Source organism: Micropterus dolomieu, linkage group LG16 (genome assembly GCF_021292245.1).
Source record: "Micropterus dolomieu isolate WLL.071019.BEF.003 ecotype Adirondacks linkage group LG16, ASM2129224v1, whole genome shotgun sequence".
Lineage (NCBI taxonomy): Eukaryota > Metazoa > Chordata > Actinopteri > Centrarchiformes > Centrarchidae > Micropterus > Micropterus dolomieu.
In genome coordinates, this window is record NC_060165.1 from 9521822 (window position 1) to 9546824 (window position 25003).

Sequence of the window (25003 nt, forward strand, 5' to 3'; positions counted from 1 at the left end):
CATTACCTATAGTCATTTGATATATTTTTAATATAAATTTATTGATGACAGCAATAATTCACATGTCCATGTAATGTACTCATTGCCACTTGTGATGTTTTATGAGCTTTTTAGTAAATAAAATGTTTGTTTTTTTGTTTGGTACATGGGAGTTAACACACTCCACACCAGGAGATGTGTATGTGAATCTAAGAAGAGTAAATGTAAAAAATATGCATAAGATAAACGAAGTGTCTGAACAAGTCTGCAAACTACGCATTGCAGGGGCTCCCATGATCTCATTTCTCGGAAAGGCTTATACAGTATGTAAATACCAAAGAAGACCTGTTGCCTGTGGGGGCTTGAGGGAGGCTTCTACAGGGTATAGGCAAAATAGCTTATAGTTTAGTTTAGTTTTAGTTTTAGTGGTAAATAAAAAATTAAAAAAAAGGTTTTGTTTCATATTTTGCATTTTTTATTGAAAATATTAATTTAAAGACAGGAACTGGCCATTTAATTCCAAGCTGAATTAATATTTTAACTTAACAAATTATAATATATACTTTCACCTAAGCAGACAAAACCACACAGAATACATCAACAGCAGCAAATAACATAAGCATACTAACCAGCACATACACAGTAACATACATAACATTTGAAATGTCTGTCCCATCATGGTACACTGCATTCAACAGAGAACTTATTTGGTTTGAGTAACATCTTTTTAATTTTATACTGCACATTACAAGTAACGCTTATAATGAGTGCCGTTCCTTGGTCAGTTGGAGATCAAGTTAGCCTTTTCATTGTTCCCACACTGTGGCGAATCAGGTATGAGGACCCCTCCGCGGACAACAGGTTGAGTTGGCAATGCAGGGACCACACAGTCAAAAGCAGGATCTTTCAAACCAAAGTATTAAAATCAGGTTTTAGGTATTTGAAAATGCATATGCTATACAGTCCACAGAATGAAAAAATATTGTGATAAGCTTACCTGTTTGCTTTTTAGAGGTACAGCCTCCATTTTTCCTCTCCTCCTGTCTCCTCCTCTGATACACTAAAATAGGATACGGGGGAATCAGATGAGGAAACAGACCAATATTATGAGAAATTCTGTTATTTTCCATTCAAATGAGTTGTACACTACCTAATACATCCATTATACTTGCAATTTTAGCTTACTATAAGTCATTCATTCACAGAGAAAGTCTTGATTGAAGAACACAATCAAACAACTGATGCTGTACACACAAATTTCCTAAGATACAGTACCACAAGTTCAGGGAAGGCCGCAAAAAGTACAGCAAGCATTATGCAAGCATGTGCAGCAGGCGAGTGTTTAATTATCTTTGACATGGTGTGTTTTGTACCTGATTACAACCACAATTATATGAGAATATGTTACAAGTTCAATAAGATACCAAGGAGAGGGAAAACAAACGTAGATAACAACTGGTTTTAACATTCAACACAATTCATTGTGGTTAGTTCCATCAAGTCTGCAGCATTGAACCCTTAACCAGGGCTGTGCTGACTGGGCTCTGGAAGTCCAGAACCCTTGCGGACTTATCAATTTAATTCAATTCAATGTTATTTAAATAGCTCCACAACCACAGTTATGTCATTGCACTTTTCATACAGAGCAGATCTTGACCATACTCGTGACATTATTGACAGAGACCCAACAATTCCCACCATGAGAAAGCACTTGGCTACAGAGGCGAGGAAAAACTCCCTTTTAGGAGGTAGAGAAACCTTGAACAGAACCGTGACTCAGGGTGGGTGGCCATCTGCCTCGACCGGTTGGGTGTAAGGGGGAGAGAGAGAGAACGAAAGCGAGAGATAGCAAGAGAGAGAGTGAGAGAGGGCTATCAGGAGTGCGCAACGAAGTCAGTGAGTTTGAAGGGTGCACACTTTAACTGGGTCAAAATTAACTTTGGCACATGTGTTTACAAAATGTTACATCAACCAAAAAGACAGCACTGCAGGCCTGAGCTTGATAGTGTAATTTTCTACCTACCAGTTAACAGTATGTGGAGGAACAGAGTGAAAATTATGATGCCAGAGAGGCAAACACCAGCTGGTACAACGACCCAGGTCAAGATCCAAGAGGCTCGACTGGAGATGACAAGTCTGACAGGCAATGTTTGATCTGTAAAGAGAATTTACAGTTTATAGAGTATAAACTATATCATTTTCAGAACATGCAAGGCACAAATCCAACATACCAGCTTTAATAAACAAGGTGACGGTGGGGGGATCATTTGGAACTTGGCTGAACTTTAATGTGCAGTGCAGATCCACACGCCCACAATAAATCAAATTGTTGGCTAAATGACAAGGGGCATGGGCATAAATGGCGTACATCACTTTGTTGTCCTAAATAGTCATATGGTCCCCAGTCGCTCCTTACAGAGTACCAATATATTCAAAAGCTGTCTTTTATCATTCACACTATACTTCCATAAATATGAAGCTGGTGAAAGTTAGCTTAGCATGGAGACTGGAAAAAAGCTTTTGTATGTATTAAACAAAGCAGACATGAAGTGTTATTTAATGAGCTTTAAAAGTGCTGGTGGGTGTATTTTTTAAGCTTTGGAGTCAGCCAGGTTAGCTGTTTCCATCTGTTTTCAGTCTTTATGCTGAGTTAAGCTGACTGGCTACTGGTTCCAGTTGCACGTTGAACAGACTGACATTAAAGTGGTACCAATTCTCTCATCTAACTCTAGGCAAGAAAGCAAATAAGCATTATTTCCTATAAAACAGAGCCTTGAGGATACTGAACCGATTATCCTTGTTTAGTAGACTTTTGAAAGATTATACAACCAGTATAGCTGCTCCCTGCAGTTTCTTAATATTTTGAGTTCTCAGTTACATGTAAAGAAATTTGAGCTCAAATGAAAACAGTGCATCAAAGACTCTTCACTTTCTTCAGAGCCCTCATGTTTATACATAATGGTTTCAACCACCATTGCACATAGCATTTAGGTGGAGTACATTATGCTGATAACAAAATTATGCCAAGAAACCACTTCAGAGGCACACACACATTTATGATTACCCTATTGGACATTCTGGAAACAGTCTATTACTGCTTCAAACCACATTTTAATAAAAAATAAGTAGTGAAAACCATTTGCATTTCAAACTGATGTGGCACCTCACATCGTGAATCTTTTAAGAGTAATGCAGGAAAAAGACACAGTTAGTAACGACACGGATTAGACAACTCTAGTTTGTAATGTGCAACAGGCCATACTTACTGCATTGCTCAAGACAGTGAACAATAGTGGCAGCAAATTTCACATCGAGCCTCTTGACCTATCCAAATACAAATTGTGTATTCAAAGTCATTGTCGGTTTAAATGTGATAGAACAAGCAATCAAAGGATCTATTGACTACACAAACATACCTGGAGACAAATGTTGCATAGTTCCCCTGCCAGGTTTAAGCCAACAGCTTTATGCTTCTCCTGAGAAAGGGACAAAAGATACAACAAACCCTTAGAAGCATAACAATCCAGGCATCAAGGAAGTTTTGCTTTTGTAACTGTTAGATAGAATAGATAGAAATAAAAAGAAATTCAGAAGAGAGATGATTGAATGTTGAATCATTACAGTTGAATAACAAATTAGGAACACACACATAAATGAGCAGCTTCCTGTAGCAGTAGCAGTAAACATGTTGATGCACATTTTATGTAGCCACTGTATTGGCAAACTTTGTATTGGCAAATTTAAAGGTGTAATTACTTGTAATTGCTTTGTTGATTAAAGATTGTTGTTTGAAGCTTAAAGGAAACCCTAGCTCCGTAGCAGCACAAAGGAAATCTATAACAAACAGCTCAGATTGACAAGAAGCTGGCATACAATCATTGCAAGCATGTTGTGACAGTTTCTTCACAGAACAAACATAGGGCAGTATGAAAATGCATTCACAGCAAATGTGTGATACCTACCACCTGCATGGTGTGTGTTTCTGTGACCTGGCACACAGTAGACCTTTCAGACTTCACACACAGGCCCACAGAAAACGTTGCAGTGATCTGTGACAACATCGTCACGTTTTCCTGACCTTGTCTTCTCGTCACCATCACCTCCCATGCTGGGAATTATTGCAAAGCTATCGTTATTTCTAAAATTCTACAACACCACATAAAATAATGTCTGTCATTATTGTCAAAATAAAAAACAAATGTGGCTCTCAAATGCCATGTGATGAAAAGTGGTACCTTGGAATCTTGTGTCAGTGAAGGGGCACCGGATCCAGGACTGAGAGCCTGCAGTGAACTAAAGAAAATAGTATATATAGTTTATTCTCTTCTCCACCAGTTACATAAAGCTCATAAACATAAAGGAATCTAAATGTGAGAGCCTATTAAACACATTATACCATACCCACAGAATAAAGTATAAAACACTGCAAATAATAAACAGTGCTTCTGCTTTGTGGTTAGGCTACCAGTTAACTCCCACTGCTGAAATGATATGGAAAAATGTTCTAGCACTAAAATTACATGAAAGTATGTGTCTGATAAAGTACTCATACTCAACTTTTAGACATTTTGGCAATTATGTATTTCACTTTCTTGCAGAGACTTAGTTGAGAAGGCTGTTCATGTCTGTACGCTTAGCTTAGCTTACCAGCTAACTGGTACCGGCTAAGCAGTGACCTAAGCTAACCAGATGCTGGTGTTAGCTTTTTATTTGTCCTACAGATGGTTGTCTTAGCTTTGCTTAGCATAAAGACCGTAAACCTGGAGTAACAGCTAGCCTGGCTCTGTCCAAAGGTAACAAAATCCACCTACCAGCACCAATAAAGCTTGCAAGAAGCAGAGACTCAAGGAAGTTGGCCAATGAAGTCTGGTACCAAACCCCCGTAAACATGCAACATGGCGTTTTTATACTTTGTCTATTGTTTAATTTAAATAAACAAGATATGACATGTTAGTAAGTGAGCCATATAAGTGCTTTCATGTGGATTTTGTCACCCTTAGACAGAGGCTAGCATTTCCCTCTGTTTCAAATAACTATATAGTGTAGAGCTAAGCTAACCAGCTGCTGGCTGTGGCTTCATATTAAATATACAAATATGAAAGTGGTGTCAATTTTGTAATCTACCTCTCGGCAAGAAAGCAAATATGTGTATTTCACAACATGTCAATCTATTCCTTAAACACAGAGCTAAGTTATTTGAACTGTAGCAACAGTTGTATCTGAAACTGTAATTAGATGTGGACTGCCCATCGTTCTGATAATAATTGTGCTGATTCAGCACGATGGACAGGGCCAGCAGTCATTGAACTAACAACGTCAGGGAGAGTGTGCATTTTCTGAGCAATGGGCGTATATTTTCTGGATACTTGGCTGATAATTGCAAGAAATTGGTATGTTAGTTTGACACAGGGAAACACAAACTGAACATCTGACCAAGAGAAATAAATGCTGATAACAAAGAACCGTTTAAAATGTCTCCTTAATGTGCCATATAAAGAGGATATTAAGCTGGGGAACATAGTACCCTGTGAGCACAGGACCCTGAGCATATATACACTACCCATGTCGGCTCTATTGTTTCTCTACAGGGCAACTCCAGAGGGCAAAGTGATTATTACCTTCATGCACAGTTGAGGATGCGGATCCACTTCAGTAAATCTTATCTGAAAAGCAGAGATTGATGGAATAATTATCTTCATACAGAGGGTAGTGTTGCAAATAATAAAGTGGATACTTTAAGAATTTAGTTTTGATCGGACTGACTAAAAGCTACACTACTCGTGTTTTGTTTGGGTTCAAACTAAATATTTTTTTTAGGTCATCAGGATTCAGCTTTCAGATGGGATTCTCTGCATCACTGGCTATTTTTATGGAGACAGAGAATTTCCTTCTCCAGTTTTGTGTCTCAGTTTTGTCTATAGATTTCCCAGTGCACTAAGCAAGAGGTTAGAAAATACTCATACTAGCTCTGAGTCTTTAGATGTCTGGCAAAGTGACACATTACACCATTAATTTTTCTTTGACATCATCCGCGCAAGATGATACATGTAGTGTTCCTGCCAAAAGAAACTCCCGCTGTAGCCATTCCTTTCTCCCTCACTCACTGAGGAAGACATCAGCTGAATAATTTTATATTGTGCTTGTTGTGTAATCAGTCAGTCATGAGACATTTACCTTAAAATAGGATCCTGTGACCTTGCTGTTATCATTCAGCTTGTCGCAAAGAATCACAATGGAGGCTATTTTTAGGGGCAGTGACTAATCTATGACACACATTATCTGTTTTTTTAACCTCTTTCTCAAATCATCTTGATCCAGTCTATACTTTCATGCCTAGTGTGCCTGTATCATCACATGATTTGTGACCATAACAAGTAGCCAGAAACTTTGCACAGTAAACACAGCTGCTGTTTTAACATGTCGGAGACGTGTACCTTTTCTCTGCTAACATTCTGGGAGGCGTGAGGCAGATCCACACAGACGCTGTCCTCTCTTTTCTGACACAACCTAACCACAGCCGTAACTGGACATGAAGGCTCCCATGATAGTGTCCCCTCCAGTGGGTCAAAGTTAATTCCAAACCACAGCTCCTCGAGACCTGCAGGCAGGTGAGGTCACAGTATCAGTTCTGAAGTGCCACAGCCCACGCTCAGTTTACTAAGAAATTCATTGTGACTAAAAGCAATCAGGTGACTCACGGTCTTTGAAAGGGCAGACCTGGACTCTTGGGGCATCCATCACAGCAGACCAACCCTGTGAGGAATTTATTGAGTGCCAAAGTTCAGTCCCTGTGATGGAATTTACTACTATTAGTGGTAAAAAAATAGAAGTGTTTACAGAAAATTTACCTCAATGCAGAGGCAGGGCAAAGGTCGGGAGTATGGGAGGGTGGTGCTCTTTACAGGTTCTTCCTTTTTTATCTGGAAGGTAAACAAAGCTTTATAACACATCTCCATCTTTTTTTGGTATGTGTGTATGTGTTGTTTTCTGACAATTCTTGGAAATTCCAGGGTCACATTATTTCACAGGCAGAGTGTCGTATTGTACACATGAGCTGTGAGAGTTTTCAACTTGAGCATCCTTACTTAGATTGTTCTTGTATGAAGTGGAGAACACTTCTTAATATCGGTTATGCATAAGGCAACAGCACTGCATTAGAGGCATTCACTTTTTCTCTCTTTAAAGTGGCAGAGATTTAAAGAAAGTGAGTCAGTGAGTTAGTATATTTGAACTCTAAAACCGGTTAGTCAGTAACAAAGGCATCCAAAAATCATTTGGAAGGATGGTCACAGTGCTTGTATTTAGAAAAGAAACTTTACTTTCATTGAAACCTGTAGGTGAAGATAAACTATTACCACATCAGAGGCAAGTATTTTGGTATGTACAAAGTATTAAGTATTATTACAATTCATCTAATCGTCCATCTGTCATCTATACCAAAAGGCCAAATATATTCATCTGTAGTCCTGTATTCTGTTTTCACCTGAAATTATCTTTTTTATTCCATTACCTGTAACACACTTGCAAAACTTCTACAGAGGCAACCATACTTTATGAAGGCAAAAATGTATACATGTCTGTTGTGTAATTCTAGTTTTCCGGCACTGTTCTCTGGAACTAATGCAAGATCCTGTAGTCCCTCTGTCCCACTGAAGTTCATATTCAATATTATGCAACGCAAAAAGTCATTCCGATTTTCAGTTTCCAATAAATAGAGGAACATACCAGTTTATTGACCCCTGTGTCGATGCAGATGAAATCCTTACGGCACAGACGCAGATGGTAGTTGTAGTTTTCTAGCATGTCTGACACACTGACTCTCAGCTCCCTCCTCTGGGGGATTACATCATATGATAGCCTCCCAGCTGAAAGAGACAGAGTTCAATGTTTCTCTGTTTCATCTCACTCATAGGCACATGTGAGGGCCTACATTAGACAGCCTATGAGAGTGACTTTCAGTCTGAGTGTTTGGACCCCCTAAAGGGTTGCTAGATAAATCTGAAAGCCGTAGAATGAAGAAAAAAAAACCTGTAACAAAATGGTTTTCTCCAATCTGTTCTTTTTCTTGTTCTGCACTTCTTCCGGCCTGTAAAATTCATCCAAATAAAACAATCTCAGAGGATAAAGTATCTATGTGATTAAACTGCTTAGGGTTAACTGACATATACAATCTCAGAGAGGTTGTGATTAGATATGGCTTTGTTTTACAGGCTACAAAGGCAATAAGGTTGGGAAACACAGGCTTATGATACTGTACATTAGACATAATGATGCATTGCCTAGTAAGAAAAAAGATGTACTTACTGATGCATTCTGGGACGTGTTGTCGCAAATCTTTACTGATGCATTCTGTGGAGAGATGTAATAATGTATAAACTACTAATAGAAGGGGGGATTACAGCCTGCATGTGTAACTTTTACATAATATCCACCTACTACAGTTTTCTCCTTGTGAATCATTTACCTTCCTCTTAACGTAATTGAGGACTGAAGTGTTTCTTTTTATTTCAATGACACACCTTTAATACTTGACAATTATTTACCATGTCATACATCTGCAACCATTGAATTTCCTGTTTGTATTAGATATTTGCGCAATTATGCAAGCATGAGCGTGTTCTTACCTGGAGCTTCATAGGTGCCTGTCCAGGTTACGCCACAGTAGCTTGGCACAGTTTTCAGCGTTACTTGCACTTGCTGGCTCGGGGAAATGTTGGTGCAATCATTCTCGACTTCCACCTTCAGAAAATAAAAACACATCACATCACTTGTCATGGAAACAATTGTGCACGTTTGGACCCATATCAGCAGTTATGTCATGGTGCCCAGAAAGTGCAATGCGTGATTTGGAAACTTTCGGTGTCAGATTAACAAATGTTCTAGTCCAAGTTTTTAGAATTAATGGCTTTCATATAATATGGAAAAATGCGCCTCAAAAGAAAAGTATTTGCCATTTAAACTGGAAAGTCAGGACTGATCTGTCATCTGACATTTTTTCTTACTTTATCTGGAATAATCCTCTTTCTTGTGTGCGCAAGAATTTGTAAAATGGAACCAAGCTTATTTCAAATATCACCTAATTGTTGCAGAAGACAGAATATTCCAGATGTTACAGAAAAATGTTATCTTCATAAATCTGCCCTTTTGAAATGTCATTTCATCCAGGAAACTCCTATTTGCTAAATGCATTTGCCTGCTCGCAACACTGGCGAGACATGAAAAGTCTCTCTTCCGTAACGCTCTGGATTCATTTATACCGAAATGTCCAAAAAGTGTCCACAGATGTCAACGGTGCAGAAAACAGTACCTGCAGCCCAGACATTCTTTCTCTCGACGCTCTCGTGAAGCTGAAGATTTGGCAGTTCGCCATCATGCCCGCTGTGACGGTGCAGATGGACACACCATGGGTGAACTCTGGGGAGAAAATTCTATCAAAGTCAGAAGCCAGAGGATGGCATGGGCACAAAGCACAGTTGTCAAACATTATCAGTAACTGTTAACCAGTCAGTTAACCATTAAAAAACTGTTAATAGATTCCAGTGTGAGTCGACATTAGTTTAGGTGTAGTACAGGAAGAACAGTATGCGTCACATTTATTGAGTGAGTGGAAATAAAATGAGGAACTGTGAGTTTGATTAAAGGGATTTCCCCACTTCAGACCTGTCCTTGAGGACATCCATAATGATTATATAAGTTTATTATATTGATATGATTATATAATGATTATAAGTGTGTGTGTGTGTGTGTGTGTGTGTGTGTGTGTGTGTGGGTGTGTGTGTGTGCGTGCACAGTATATGTCTGTGTGTGGGTGTGGGTGTGTGTGTGTGTGTGTGTGTGTGGGTGTGTGTGTGTGTGTGAGCGCGTGTGCGTGTGCCTCCATGTGTCCTGTGACTCACACTGTATCAGATCATACTCATGGAGTGGAATCAGGAACAGAAAACGTCAATTGAGATGTCCATTATGCAAAAGCAGAAGTTTGATGATGGAAAGTTAGACTTCCTTCACTGTTAATCTGTGCAAATGCATGTAAATGTGTTGTAAAAAAAAACATGACTATGACTATCTAAGCTATGACTAGTTTGACGTTGGTTTGACTGCACCCTAGGAATTGCATTTGAAACTTCCTCATTAAGACAAAGTGAAATAAATCACAACTCCTGTGGGTGAAAAGGTCAGTTATAGAGAATATACAGTATTTCTATATAGAATAAAGACAGTGTGGTCAATAGGCAGCCACTGACAGCTAAAACATTACATAAATACTGTCGAGATTGAGGGCTAATCAAAGGTCAACTCAGAGCCAACTGAATGGCATTTAAAAAAAAAAGCATCTAGCAAATGTGTGCATTTCAAACCATCACATTGACATACCAGTAAGATGTAACGCAGTTTTGATTCTGAGGTGTAACGAGCACTTCTGTCTCCCCTCACACCTCATGACGGTGGAGAGGCTGATGTTGTGAAACACGGAGGAGGTGTTGAGACCTTCAGCAGGGGGCTGACATGGAGGAGGAAACAGACCTGTGCAGAAAAAAAACAACTACTGTAACTGTAATATTATCATATTACTTCAGGGCGCATACTGGCAGTTGTAGAGAAAAATGCTGACGCCATATTGTTTTCTTTCACTTAAGTCATACACTTAACATTTAACACTTAGTCAAAGTTATCACTTTACGTGTGTTTCCTTATAAAGAGGCTGCCATGTCAATCGTGCCATTCAAATGTGCCTCCATGAAAAGAGCTTTTTGTTCTTCCTTTGCAAGCAGCAACCTTTCCTCTATCACTGTCTGTAGCACTTTGTGTTCTTCAAATGCACATGTTTTGATACCACAATGAGTTCAACCAAAGTCCATGTAGGCTATAAAATGTCTCTGGTTCAACTCAGTGGTTTAATTTGACTCCCAAAAACCTTGCATTGCATAGTATTATGTCACAGGGATAGAATAATATATCATGTCAGTTTCTCATACCTAATGATGTGTGAGGCACTGTGCTTTCAGATCTTTAAAAATGACTTTTTCCGTTTCAGTAGGAGGTTTTAGAGTCACATGCTTTGTTACACTTTTACAACCCTGCCTTCAGGGCGTATGTATTGCCCTTTAGCAACCTAACAGTAAAATAAAACATAGAAAATGCCAGCAATATTGGCTCTTGGCAGCAACACACAACATTAGGTGAGTTATTTTGCAGAATTGTGTCCTGTGTACATGGATGAGTGCGGATGTGATGTAGCAAGCACAATACTCACTATCTGGCTTGCTCCTGCAGTGAAGGCCCTGCAAGGAGAGAGGGGAAAAGGCACTGAAGTGAAACAGGTTGTAACTCTTTTTTGTGAATCTTGTTGACTAGAAGTTCCTTTAATAGAGTAATTCTTAACAAAGAGTACAAAGGTAGCGGCTCTGCAGAACAGGGAGTTCCCGGACAATAAGGACTTTTCATATCCTCATTGCTCCTTCAGGTAAATCTTAAACTGTTTTTGTTTATGCTGCAGTGTGTTATGGTCCAACATGCAGCAGCCAAATTAAAAGGGGGAATCTATTTAATAATCTAATAATCTATCTCTCAGTCAATTATTATTGTGATTTAATTGGCCATTTGCAACAAGAGTCTGTGCTGAATTCATATGAAATCAAATTGACGCCAACATTTCACAAAGTGATGCAAAACATGCAAAAACAGCATGCATTACTGTGCAAGTACAGTTTGCCTTGGCACCCTTCCATAACTGCACCAATAAAAACATCCTTGTTTTATTTTCGTCAGCCAGGAAATATGCCATGTGTCCTACTATCCCAGGTATTCTTATTTGCACTATTCCTGCACCCATTGATGACTGACAGAGTCAGAGTACGTCTTCAGTTGTATGACGTGGAGAATGTAATTCATCACATCTTTCAAGGGTTTTTCTTTTGATTAAACTGACATTTCTTTAGGGAGCATTGCTCTGAGCTATCCATCATTCATCAGTAAACTCAACAGTATCCAATATCCCACAGTAAACAAAGCAATCCACAGTACCTCATTGGTGCAAATTATTGTTTGAAAGTCACCGCTTATGTTTGAGTATCAAAATGGTGACACAGACATCTGGAAGAAACTTGGAATTCTTGGCTGCTATAACAAGACTTTGCTTTTGAGTACATACACCTGTAGAAACTTGCAAAAGAGAAACGGTGTCTTTATTGTTGACTTCCAACAGTGAGAAAAAAATACAGCTAAAATATTCAGAGTTTATAAGCCTGTTCAGGTCACAGAGAGAAGTAAACATGCTCCAGTAGATAGATAAGTGTTTCTATCCACTCTCTACTCAGCTAGATTGGCAACTGTTTTAGTTTCCTCCTTTGGCCTAAGTATATGATAAAGTGAGTGTACTATATGGGATACAAAAATAGACACTTGGCTCCTTAACATGGAGCTCAGCAGCAGATGCTTGTCCAGCATGCATGCTTGCAGAACTGTATGCAGGTTCAGCTTTGCATGAGGTATGAAAATGTTATATTATTATTTTAAATATTTAAATGTTTAGTTGGTTATTAGGTCAGACATACAGTTAGAAGAAATGACTTTACAATAGTGCACAATAGCACTGTCATCCTCACTAAACTGATCGAATCCAAACTCAAGGTTCACCTCATAAACATCACCGAAAACTGTGTAGAAGGACGGGCAGTAGTAGTTGTCTGTACAGGTGGTGGTAGTAGTAGTAATAGTAGTAGCACAGAAATTATGATAGACATGGGTGTATTTCTTTCACATGCTGGAAACCATACATTAAACAGCAGTATTATTAGTTATAGTAGTAGAATCAATCACCACTGTTTCCCTGTATTGTTAGCAGTAGTAACATTATCAGCAGTAGTAAATAGCAGAAGTTTATAATAGAAAACAACTATATTTATTAGCTCGTGACAATCTTTAAGTCAGGGTGTGAGTATGGTTTTATGTTCCTTAGGATTCAGTTTTACCTGAGAACATCGGGTGTCACATTTCTCTATCCTCTCCAGTCCTGTGCTTTCTGCTGAAGCTCCATTCAGACCCAAACTACAGTGAGCCATCAGCAAGGCCACCCACAGGATCATGTTTACTAGCCAGCCTTCTACTGTTCCGCTTCCTCTGGATCCTATGTTCTGTTACTTTTTCTTCTTGTTGTATATAGTACTGGCTGAGTGGTGGAGTCAGTGGAGGCTTGGCTGGCAGACTGCCTGGTATATGAGTGGGATGATGAGAAGGTCCTCAGTGTGATGATGTCCAGTGTGTAGTGTGCTGGGGCAGATCCAAGCACACAATGTGAAAGACAAGCTGCTGAAAAGAGTGGATTTAAATGTTCCCTTAGTGGAGGCGGGGCCTCTAGGTTGTGGGTATATTTGTGTGTGGGAAAGGTTTTACTGTAATGTGGCACATACTGTAGTCCCTCTGTACTCTTACTTTCTACATTTGAGTCGTATAACTCATGACACCATTTTCTATTTTACAGTCAAAGCAATGAACCTCAATTAAACCCCTGCCAGCACCGCAACCACCCACACCAAACACACACATACACAATTGAAGTCTGTTGCAAGATTTACTGGAAAAGATTCAAAAATCACAATATTTCACAGGTTTTTTTTCTACTATTGCATCAATTCATACTGTAAACACCATTCCAAAAAAGAAAAATGGACCAGGCACTTCTTTTTTCTTGTGGAAAACATTTACTCCTACAAAAGGTCGTTCTTTGAATCCAGTCACGGGGGAGATGATACAGTTGTTGAAACTAGATACAAACATGATGTTCATTATGTCATGTTTACCCTGCACAACCTTACCTTTGTGAAAGCCACGGGGCAGGGAGTGCTTTGTGTAGAAACATAATTACTTGAATAATTTTGGGGGGGGGGGTGTACTCGTCACGCAGGTCATGTTTCGACATTTGGTTGAGAATGTTAAAACAAAAAAAGCGATCATCCAAAGCATCAGTTAGTCAAAATAGTGGCCCCTGACATTTAACTCCCCGATGATGGTATGAAAAAACTTCCTCTTGGCTGTATGCTTCAAGTGCATGTCCTTAAATGGGCAACACACTGTAGGGTTGAAAGAAGCTGGAAGGGCTGTAAAATCTGAGGATTTATTAGCATGTTTTAAAAAAATAATAATTTCTTTAATTTGCAATAGCTGATTTTGTTTGCTACTTGGAAGCAGCAGAAACAAACAGCGAGGAAACCACTGACATATTGTAACCTTCAATGTTGATGTGACAAACTCACAGTTCCTCATTTACATATCAGTGGATACAGATTAACTCCATTAGCCAGTAGACCAATTTCAATATTCACTCTCCTTTTAGCTTTTAACCAACTCCTGAGGGAAATATTTGGCTCTTTAGCTGCTAAATGCTCCACAATGTTCACCGGCTAGCTGCTAAATGTGTCTGCCTGATGTTGTTGTTGAGGAAAACAGCATCTGGCTTTGGCTAAAAACTACACTATGAGAGCAGTAGATGTGAACCAAAACAGAAAAATGGAGGGCCCACAAACTGAGCTGAAAGAAGCTATAAACTCTGTAGAGCTGTGATAATTCTCTGTTGGTTCATTACTACGAGAGTTTCCTTTCACATCATACAGAGGCATTATAGCCACTCTACGGTAATCATTCAGCATATAAACAAACTGTGATTCACATTTATGGTTCGTTTACACTCTTTATATTACAGCTCTTGTCCTCTAATACTGAGAAACACTGAAGCACATCAAGCATAAACAATCCTCACACCATTTTCCTTTTCTTACATTCATTCATAACAACTACTCGTACTGCCAGGGGCAATATGTGCTACAGAGAGAAGTGGCACTAACAAAACTAAAAAGATGTTCTTGCCACTCTTGGGAAAAAGCCTTCAAAGAGATTACCAACATAAATCTTTCAAGTACTTCCAAGATGATCTCAGGTTATTTGATAGTCTTGATGGCAGTTCATCACTGGTCAACACAGGTAAACCGGGGCATTCTAAAAGTCTGCGTGGCATGTACCAACAGAGACCCTGCAGTGCAGCTGCATGAGCAATACTTCTAATTGTGGATTGCTTTCAGGAGCTTATCTTCTTCTAAATGCTGTGTTGTGCAAGGCCAACAAAGCACAAGACCATGAAAGACAAGAAAACTGATTACTGCCACTCTCAGTTTCAGTCTGAACAAAACTGATTCTTGGAGTTCATGGCCTTAAAAACAGATCTTTTCATTATGTAAACACAGAAGAGTTTAATCTCAAGGATGAAGCCTCTGAAAAAAAGAAAAACCACCACCCAGTTACCCTTGTGCCACAAATAGAGTATCCAGCTTTATTATCATTGTTGTGACAACCAGAAATCAATAGGCGCACACAAACGAACAATTGGCAATGAACTAGTTTGCATTAAGCACTTCCTCTGAGCTTCCTCTATGAAAATGTTAGTGAGGTAGAACTGTACAGTATTGATATGACCTAGACCTGGGGCAAATATTAACAAATGACCAATTGATAAAAGAGCTATTTATTTTCTTCAGAGTTCTTGTTAATGTTTCCCTGAGGAGCACTATAATGTGGTTTCCTGAATAAATCCATTGGTACATTGCAGAGTCATTGGATTATCAGTTGGTAAAACCATCTACCTTTGTGTAATGGCTCTATCTACTGGGATTCACTGTGCATTACAGTAACTGCCATTTCCCCACAGTCACGACATGTACTTTGCTGTGTTTCTATGTGATGATAATGGCATTATACAAGTTAGTAAACCTTCAATAATCAGTAGTGGGTTTTCAATTGTGAGCCACCAAGTCTGCAGTCCTAATTGTTGGTAATTCGTTAATAAAGACACACAGTTGTCATTTTACGGCCATATAAGTTATCAAGTCTGCAGTTTTTACTCTAAGAGATTCCTTCACTGGAATCTTATGTCATGCTACATTGAGGGGTCTTCCAGGTACTGTAAAGACACTTTCTGAAGTTATGCTGCAGGGTATACGTTATAAACCCTCTATAAGTAGTTGCTAAATAAACGTACACTCATTGGCTTTTGAAATAGGCCAAATTAGAGTGCTAACAGCATTATTATGTTGACTTCTCAAAACGTGATTAATATCCTAGGGCCATAATTTTAAATGTGTCCTCTTACCAATAATATCCCTCTTGGCTGCACAAGTCCTTTCCTTCCAGTTGATTAATTAAATCCCTGTTGTCATCAAACGGCAGTAGAAATAATATTCTGCGCTCTCTGCACTCTATATTTGGATGGATGTGCTGCGCGTAATTACGCACGGGTCAGCTCATATCTTCAATAATTTATCAATATGTTAATATCACAAAATAATAGCTAACCCGATCGTGAGTTTGTCTCCACACCAGACTGCCGAGCTATTCAGAGAGTGAAATAATTTAAAGGAGGCTATAATGGACGCCCTCTGGGTTTTCCCCAAGTAAGGCAAAACACCTAACACATTATCATGTTGTTTTTCGAAAGGCTACCTGTCATGACCCTATAGCCCATGGCAACCGTTATGTAAGCGTCCAGGGTCAAGTGATATGTTGTAATATCTCGTTTAGATAATTTGACAGTATAGTGGAGGCCTACCGGACATCTCGGCAGTGACAGCGCAGACTGTAGAGCAGGAAATGCGTCTCTTTCACTGTGAGCTTCTTGGCCCCTTGGCCCCAGGAGATTTCCGTGGGTTTCTACAGCCTGTATAATGCACTAGGCCTGACTTATGTTTAACCTCCTGTCAGCCGCTGTAAGCTTCTCGTGCTGCGCTGTAAGAGTTATCAATCTCTGCACAGCCTGCACTGCAAAAAATATCAGCCTCCCCGAGTCATTTAGCCCACCGACCCTCGGACATTCCGTTAACAAATTAAGTTATAACAGAGTAGCAAAGCAGTTTTTTAAATCTCACATCACTAGACATTTGTTTTAAATTATTTTATGATTTTTAAATTCAGTCTTTAAGTAGATATAGACCTATGCTTGGAGACCACACAGGGAATAAACATTTCTTGCAGTGTGCATCCATGGTTGCGTCACATGACCCGTTAATCTTGTGTGTATTTCCGCGTTCCCGACGATCGCGCCGTTATCAATGACTGTCCATGGGGTTGTGCAGGGCTTTATCTAAAGCATCATTGCTGTTTTCAGCGTCCTCCCTTGCAGCTGCGGCTGTTGTCTCCCGTCTGAATGAATGACGCTTTAACCATCTGAGGGCCTCCTCCTCCTGCTGCGCCTCTTATTCTCCATCGAGCCTGTCGTCGACCAGTTTGGCCGAGCTGGGGGGCAATCCGGGGAAAGGGAGCCGCGGCGCCGCGCACCGGGCGACGGACGCCCCGCCGCCGCGACGCGCCACCAACATGCTCACCCGGGTCAAGTCCGCCGTGGCCGGGTTCATGGGTGGAATCGTGACCGGGGGCAGCTCCGGTGGAGGGGGGAACACCGGGTCCGAGCTGCCGCTGAAATTCCCATATATGAGACCTCAGTTCCTTGGACTGTCCCCGGATGAGATCGAGTGCTCCGCGGACCACATAGCCCGGCCAATCCTCATCCTGAAGGAAACCAGGAGATTACCGTGGGCCACCGGATACGCTGAGTAAGTAACCCGACGGCAGCTGCCCTCAAAGCTGCTCCTGTTTTCAAAGTTGTCATCACAGTGGCATTTAATGTAAAGCATCGGCGTTGAGTCTTGTGGAGGCCCGATTTCCTGCAAGGTGTTCCTCAAAACAATTTGTTTCACTGATTTGCTCCCTATAAGGTACAAACATACAGGTATACCTGCACATTCTTAGGTCTCTTTCAAATGAAAAACGCCGATTCCTTTTGCGTGCAATTGCATACATTGCATCACATTCACATTGCATGCTGTTAGAAATGGATGACAGCATTCATGGTTGTCACGTGCAAGAGGATGATGCGTCTTGTCCCAGCAGCAGCTGGGTATTATCTACAACTTTGCTCTACTTATGGCTAGCTGTGTATCAGACTGTGATTGCATGTTAGTAGCATCTAGATATACTTCAGCAAACCAGTTCAAAAAGATGCAAACTCATTTTCTGGCTTGGCTTACCTGACTCCAGATTGCTGACTAGTCCTAAATGCAGTTAGGTGAGGAGTTTGTGGCTGTTTATGCTGATTCCACAAGCATTTACTGTCTCTAAAGCTTGCCAACAAGCAAACTATATATACTGTCTCACAAGGTAATATTTTAGCATCGTTGTACAGTTTGTGTTGCTGAGATGTGTTGTTCAGATCTGCCTTGAGAAGAGTGCAGGATGTTACAGAAGTGCAAAAGTCCTGAGTGAGATTTGTTTAGCACTTTATTTTGGATGGAGTGGAATGACGGTGCACCACCACTGTCACATTCATTAAGGGAAGTTAACAAGGCAGGCAGAGGTTCATTAATAGCTTGGGTATATGATAGTTGACTCCCCATAACAAAGGCACAACATGCAACCTGTAACTTGATGTTCATTAGCATACAGCACCTCTACTGACTTCATCATTAGTAGAATTAATGCACAGGGAGTTGCCATGTACTGATGAAAGGTCATCTCAGCAGTGAAGGAGTATCACCAGGACATGGGCATGGTGCAAGACATACTACTGTCACTTACTGGGCATGTAAGTGACTGCAACAAGAAGTTAAACGACTTTAACTTAAATGCCAGGAGTCAGTGTGTTTCCTATCATTATTTAACCACTACTGTACATGGCACATGGCATAGCAGGGATCCCATTGTGTGCTACATTATTTTTAACACAGTAACTCAAAAACAAAACATGACAGACACATAAAACCTGCACCACAGCTTCGCCTACACAGAAAACGTGGTATGATTCGATTTGTTATTGATTACTGAGGGAAAACTGTCAGCTCAAAAGTGTTGTAAGTCTCTCTTTCCACCCTGATACCAGTAATGGTGTGTGCTTAACATTTCACAATAATTTACACTGAATCTTGAGTAGTTACCAAGGAACAAATCAGGAACCAACTTCCTAATTAATCAAGTAGGCCTAGATAAAGATAAGAACAGGACGCCACTATGGATACTATGATAGTACAATAGTATACTATTAATCAACCATTATCTGATAAGTGTTCCTAGATATCTGTGGATCAACCTCCTTTACGTCCTCATTATGTAAATATCAGCTACTATATTTGTGGCCCCTTAGATACAGTGGTGTGTCATACTGAGTTGCTAGTAGAAATATTCCATTTCTTCATGATTGCTATACCAATACATGCCATTTCTGTGACCTATAGTGCATCGTACATTATGAACCAAGGCAGAACAAAATCTTTCATATTCAGGTTGTAAACACTGGGTTATGTTGACTTTTTCCACTCTTGATGCAGTTTTGTATTTTTAATAGTGAGAGCAAGAGTTATCCCTCAATATGTATTTCTGCAAGCACACTATTCCCCAATCACCATGAATAACAGGCTTAAAATAACAGTTTAATTAAAGTGTTTACATGGAGTTTGCAGGATTGTTTGTTAATCGGGTCAGTGGGCACATCTTCCTTTCTTTCTCTCTCTTTAGCACACACGCACATTCACAGCACACTGCTACTCAGAGCAGGGAAGGAGTGCCTCTTTGGGACCGGTGTGGTTAATGAGTTCAGCTCCTATCAGCATTTATCTGTAATTAAAGCCTCCTCTGTTGTCATTACAGCTCTCACTTCTTCCACCTTTCACACTCTACATTTTTCTGGTCACAACAGAAGCAGCACAACAAAAGTCAGGAATTGACTACTCAATACTTTTTTTTAAAAGGTTGATCCAAGACCATTCAGAGTCATAGTCAAATCTTTTGTTGTAGTGCTGATAATTGATTGCCCAAACCCCTCCCTGAACTGTGATTGTTCAATCAACCACATCTAGTTTATACTTCAGCAACCCCAGCCATACCCGTTACGAAAGAAGGCATCATGTTCGTTCGGTTCGACTATATCCTAAAAACGTTCTCTCTTGAAACAGTAAAGCCGAAACATACTGTTTGAATATGAAAATATAGACAATAAAACATTAATCTAACCACTATCTGAAGTATTTAAGCTGATAAGCAGACAAAGATATACAGCTTTAGCCTCAGTGTTTTAGCACAAAATCATGCATGTAGCCACCAAGTGCTTATTTACCATTTTACAAGGTTCTCATATTCTCGGCAAGCGGAATCAATAAAACAGTCGGAGATTGATTGTTTTCAACCAATTATGGAGCTAACATTAGCTTAATTAGCTATCTAGCTATAGCTGATAAAATCTGCCTGCGACCGTTGTTTTTTCAGATGGCAAAATTAACATCACACAAATTAGTAGGTGATTTTGTCTACCCCAGTCTGAAACCAACAAACCATTGTTTCACTTTAAACAGTTCCTTTGTAACTCCATATTGAAGAAGATATCTAAACCTGCCATTCTTACATTCTATTCAGACTCTCCCATTTTGCTGTTGTATTTCTTATCTCTTATATTCAGGTGGCAGTCCAATCCTGACCAAAACCTGCAAGAAAAAAATACAAAATTTGGACTTTTTGAATGATGCTTTTAGTATTTCACTCATAACTCTTTCACTGTTATTGTTCCTTTGATGTTCAGAGAGGCAAAGCTATGAACCATTGTGCTTCGCCAAATAATTATCACATCCTTGGGGCCAATGTCTGGACCAGAATCTCTTGCCGAGAGGGTAGAGAAACAAAGAGGGCATAAGATGTCTGACAATGGAGAGGAAAATTAGGTTTTGTTCCTAATGGGGGAAAAGCTAATTGTTTTGAATGAAGCAAAAATTTGATTGGCAGGGAAATTAAATGACTGTCATGCCTCTTGCAAATGGTGAAATGAGGACAAAATTGGATGCAAAAGCACTTTCAACCACACACACACACTATAGCACCAGCTGCACCTACCATGGAATAGAACACAGAATGATCCGCAATTGATTTAACCCGTTAAATCCATTTCGGTCGTGAAGGATGATTATTGTTTTTGATAATAGTTCTTAAATTCAGGGTTCAAAAGTTCATATGAACATTGTAATCTTTGCGTACACATTATTGTGTTCATTGAAAGCAAATTAGATGAAGCAGACAAAGGCTTCCTGGACCTCTGTGTGTCAATGTAGTGTTTTATAGCCGTAATAACTCAGAGGTCATTTTCAACTATAATTGTGGGTGCAGCTGTACCATGTTAGGTTTGAAAGCAGAGCTGAGTAATCACGGTGAAGACCAGCACTCTGGACGTGATGGCTTTTATACTATGCATGTGTGGTGAATGACACATCATTACCAAAGCAGTGCCAATTTTAGCTCAGGAGCCCTCGATACCGCAAGACTTAGCATGGCGTCCAGTTCCATTGTTGACACAATATTGCTTATGGGCGTTATTAGCACTTGAAGTACTTCATCAAACGTTGCAGTGCTGTGTGAAGCTTCTTGCCTGTTGCTGCCATTAGTAGTTGTCAGTTTGCAAATATGTATAATGCAGGTTTATGATTTATGTACAGAAGAGAAATTGGATTTGAAGTGCCGTATTATCTCCTGTTCCAAAAACCCCAGCAGAGGCTAATTAACCATGTTTCAGTGGAGCGTTTTAATAGTCTGAATGTAGTTTAGACTTTGTTTCTGCATCCTGTAAAATGTTTACTGATCAGACAAGAATGCTGTTCACATTTTAAAAGATATAATTGACAGGGGTCCATGGTTATGGGATTTACACTGCAGTCCATGACAGCAAAATGGCCAAACAAATGTACACTTTAAAATACAACAGCCTTTATTGATTTGGTAGTCTCTTAGGTACCGTCTATCTCTCTTTCTTGAAACCTGGAGAGTATCCACTCAGTTGCAAGGCTTTCAAGACAATATCTCTCTCTTTCTCTCACTCACCCCACCTCTCTTTGTCTCTTTCTCAAATTCAAAAATGCTGTATTTGAGTAAATGGTTATAGGCCATTTTTACAAAAGCAAGTATGCAGCACAAAATAAAAACAATGTAAACAATGAAAAATTAGACTGTACATAAATATTTACATACTAATTTACAAGCTGCCAATAATGCATAAACTGTCACTTTTGCTAAGAATCTCTGTGCTATATCTTGCTGTTTCTTCATGACCCTGTCCCTATCTTTCTCTTTCTATATACGGTTATCAAGCATCTAAGGCAGAAAACCAGACGTGCTGCCTAGTAGAAAACATCCACAATCTGTGTCTATAAATAGGCGTGCCAATTTCTCAACTCTCACACGCGTTCACAACACCCTCCAGAGATGTCTGACTGACTTGCCAGTCTCATTGGAGCTGTCTCCAAAATCAAATTTTTTCAATATTTATTGGTAGCCCAATTACATTAGCTATGTAATTGGTTTGGAGTTTGGTGGGGTTTAGCAACCAAAGATAATTACATCTTACAATTTAAAACAAGACTAAGAGACTCAGTATTGGGGGGGTTGTGTACCAATCTGCCCCCCCTCAGTGTATAAATAATGTGTGTGTGTGTGTGTGTGTGTGTGTGTGTGTGTGTGTGTGTATATGTATGTGTATATGTATGTGTATATATATATATATATAAAATAATTGTATCTGGTCACAATGCAGGCAGAACAGAGAGACAGGGGGAGGGAGAGGCATGCTGAAAGCAATGGCCAGACAGGGACATCATGCTCTGGAGATACAGATGACCAGGCGAGAATTTAGGCCGACATGTCAGGGGTAAAGACATCTGGTAATAAAAGCAGAATTTTCAAATTAAATTGATCATCAAGGTCAGTAATTGTTCATCTTTTTAAAATAATGATATCTGGTCACAATGTAATTGTCTAATTGGTTGGTGTGTTTAACGTCAGTAAACAGTAAGCGTGGCAGCTAGCTACTGTCTTGGAGAAATCACAGGCTGTTTGTTTAGATGTCAATTTACATGTCGGTGATTGTAGTTGTCAAAAATATGTTCTTAATGCGCAAAGTTTCATGTACAAATATTTGGAATTTTTTCCCAGAGGGACTGCGCTCATCTGGACCCCACCAATGTCTATAGGGTTAGGGGTAATGCCCCTGATACATCCATGCTAGTGGCTCTGAGAGTGGTGCTTTGAGCTAAACGTTAACATCAGCATGCTTAGATGTTAAGCAGGTATTATATTTACTATGTTAACCATCATACTAGCATGCTAACATTTGCTTACCACTAAACACAAAGTAGAGCAGAGGCTGATGTAAATGTCATTAGTTTGCAGGTATTTGGATATAATACAAGGTATTGGACAAAACTATTCTTGACCTGATGATGGTGTTAATGGCATTGTTACAGTTCATCCTGTGGGGCATAGGGGTGACTGATAATCAGTCAGGTATTTTTGTGATATTGATGTTCTTGATGATATGACAAAATGCTGAAAAAAGAACTCACAATAGCCATTGAGCTCTCCTCGTGGGATTTTTGGTAGTTTGGGAAGTTTGTTGTATTTCCCTCTTTTGTTGTTAGTCTTCTTGCACTTCTTACATATTACTGTGGTTTGTTTTACATATGATTTCATATATATTTTATAACCAGACCACTTCCACACTACTGAAGTCGCTCCCCTTTTTGGAACAAACCCCCAAGGTGTCAGTAGCAAGGTTACTTTCGCTTTTAGCCTCACTTGTTGTTGCAGTATGTACGAGGATGACGTCTATATATCAACAAGCCATTATCTTGCCATAATTTTGCTATTATCACGATATGATTTTTTTTTTTATCATAGTAAAAACTATATAAATATATACAGTATATGTCAACGATTTGACATGTCACACCCTAGCGGGTCATATACGTATGTCCATACCAAATTTTGTGACAATTGAATACTAAGAACACATATAGCCTCATGGTGGTACTAGAGGACTAGAGGGTATCTGATGAGGGATGGGGTCAAAATTGTCATCAAGTGGTGAAATCTGGAAAATAAAAGAGAAAATAGGGACATCACTTTTATAAAAACCACACAGTTATTGTGTGGCTGTCCTTAGTCGTTGCTGGGTTACATGTCTTCTTGGTGCCATCTCTCTCTGTGATCTGTCATAAGGGACAAAGGATGAATAAGACACACACACAGATTTGGGCATGCATGTATAGTCACACACTAACAAAGACTTCTAATTTACCCAGAAGCGACTGTCCTGATGCATCAGGATTGTCGCTTCTCCCAGCAGAGCAGTACCACAAACGAGCTCTTCTGTTTCATCTTCATCAGGGACATGAAACATGCAACGCCAGCTGCTTTGCTGGGTGTACAGATAGAAACCTCAGGCTGTGGTTCTGACTAATTGTTGGGATCCTGCCGTGAGCCATAATAACCATGAAAGACTGCAGTACCGTTTCATCCAACAAAACCACAGCTGTCAGACTGCGAAATCATAGCAAGTGGTACATCTGTTGCTTGTAACAACATTTTTAATGAAAAAAAATTAATGCCAAAAGTATGTTGCCATATGTTACTTTTTATATAATACGCTGAATGGCTCTAGACAAGCTAACAGTGCAAGCCTAAAATATGAGTTAACCTGTATACATCACGCTCCTGTTTCAGGGTGATTAATGCTGGTAAAAGTGCACTGAATGAGGACCAGGCCTGCTGCGAGGTGGTAGTAGCGAGAAGGAGGCCAATGAGCTACTGCCCTGCCTCCACGCCAAGCAAGACCCCCACGGCCAAGAGACGGAACTCCCTGCCCAACGGAGAGGGCCTGGGCCTCCGTATGGACCACGGCAAGCTGGGAGAGGTAAGAAAACACATACACACTCCATTGTACTGTACATGATACATTTATAAACAGTTTTGCTCACAGGCATACACATGCATAAACAGGGAGCAGTGACCTAACTAGTGGAGCTACTCGGCAGTAAACAGTTGGAGTGTACGTTCACAAGTACTGTATACACAGAGCTGGATGTGCAAACCTGTGGTGTGTTTAGTTGTGGTATGTAGCGTGAATCTCATTTCGAAAACAGGAATGGTAGAGAATGATGGTCTGCAACTAACATTTATTTTA

The 25003-nt window shown here is 39.8% G+C and overlaps 2 protein-coding genes across 3 annotated transcripts in view; one reads left to right on the top strand and one right to left on the bottom strand.

The window, feature by feature from the left end:
- LOC123984709 (protein phosphatase 1H-like) overlaps nt 1–25003 on the top strand; it is a 56158-nt gene that overhangs the window by 6010 nt on the left and 25145 nt on the right. Inside the window, exons 1-2 of one of the 2 annotated variants that reach the window (XM_046071767.1) lie at nt 17047–17570; nt 24544–24733. In XM_046071767.1, the coding sequence (XP_045927723.1) occupies nt 17335–17570; nt 24544–24733 (426 nt within the window). In that variant the 5' untranslated portion in view covers nt 17047–17334. Of the gene's footprint in view, nt 1–17046; nt 17571–24543; nt 24734–25003 lie in introns of those variants that run through there. The other variant, XM_046071765.1, reaches the window with a different exon arrangement.
- On the bottom strand, nt 12–13255 carry il17rel (interleukin 17 receptor E-like). Its single transcript, XM_046071768.1, has 18 exons — nt 12948–13255; nt 11231–11258; nt 10351–10500; nt 9287–9393; nt 8604–8718; nt 8284–8328; nt 7705–7844; nt 6828–6899; nt 6678–6732; nt 6414–6577; nt 5598–5642; nt 4215–4272; nt 3942–4087; nt 3396–3455; nt 3246–3303; nt 2003–2134; nt 977–1039; nt 12–882 (listed from the first exon to the last, which is right to left on the bottom strand). The coding sequence occupies exons 1-18, from the start codon at nt 13059–13061 to the stop codon at nt 761–763; spliced, it is 1674 nt and encodes a 557-aa protein (XP_045927724.1). The 5' UTR covers nt 13062–13255; the 3' UTR covers nt 12–760.

Bases quoted from the DNA above. Each gene is read 5' to 3' on its own strand.
- il17rel (XM_046071768.1), bottom strand. From the start codon at position 13,061: ATGATCCTGTGGGTGGCCTTGCTGATGGCTCACTGTAGTTTGGGTCTG. The intron at 10,501-11,230 runs GTGAGTATTGTG...TTTTCTGCACAG, and splicing joins CTGCAGGAGCAAGCCAGATA to GTCTGTTTCCTCCTCCATGT. The intron at 6,733-6,827 runs GTAAATTTTCTG...AATTCCTCACAG, and splicing joins TGCCCTGCCTCTGCATTGAG to GGTTGGTCTGCTGTGATGGA.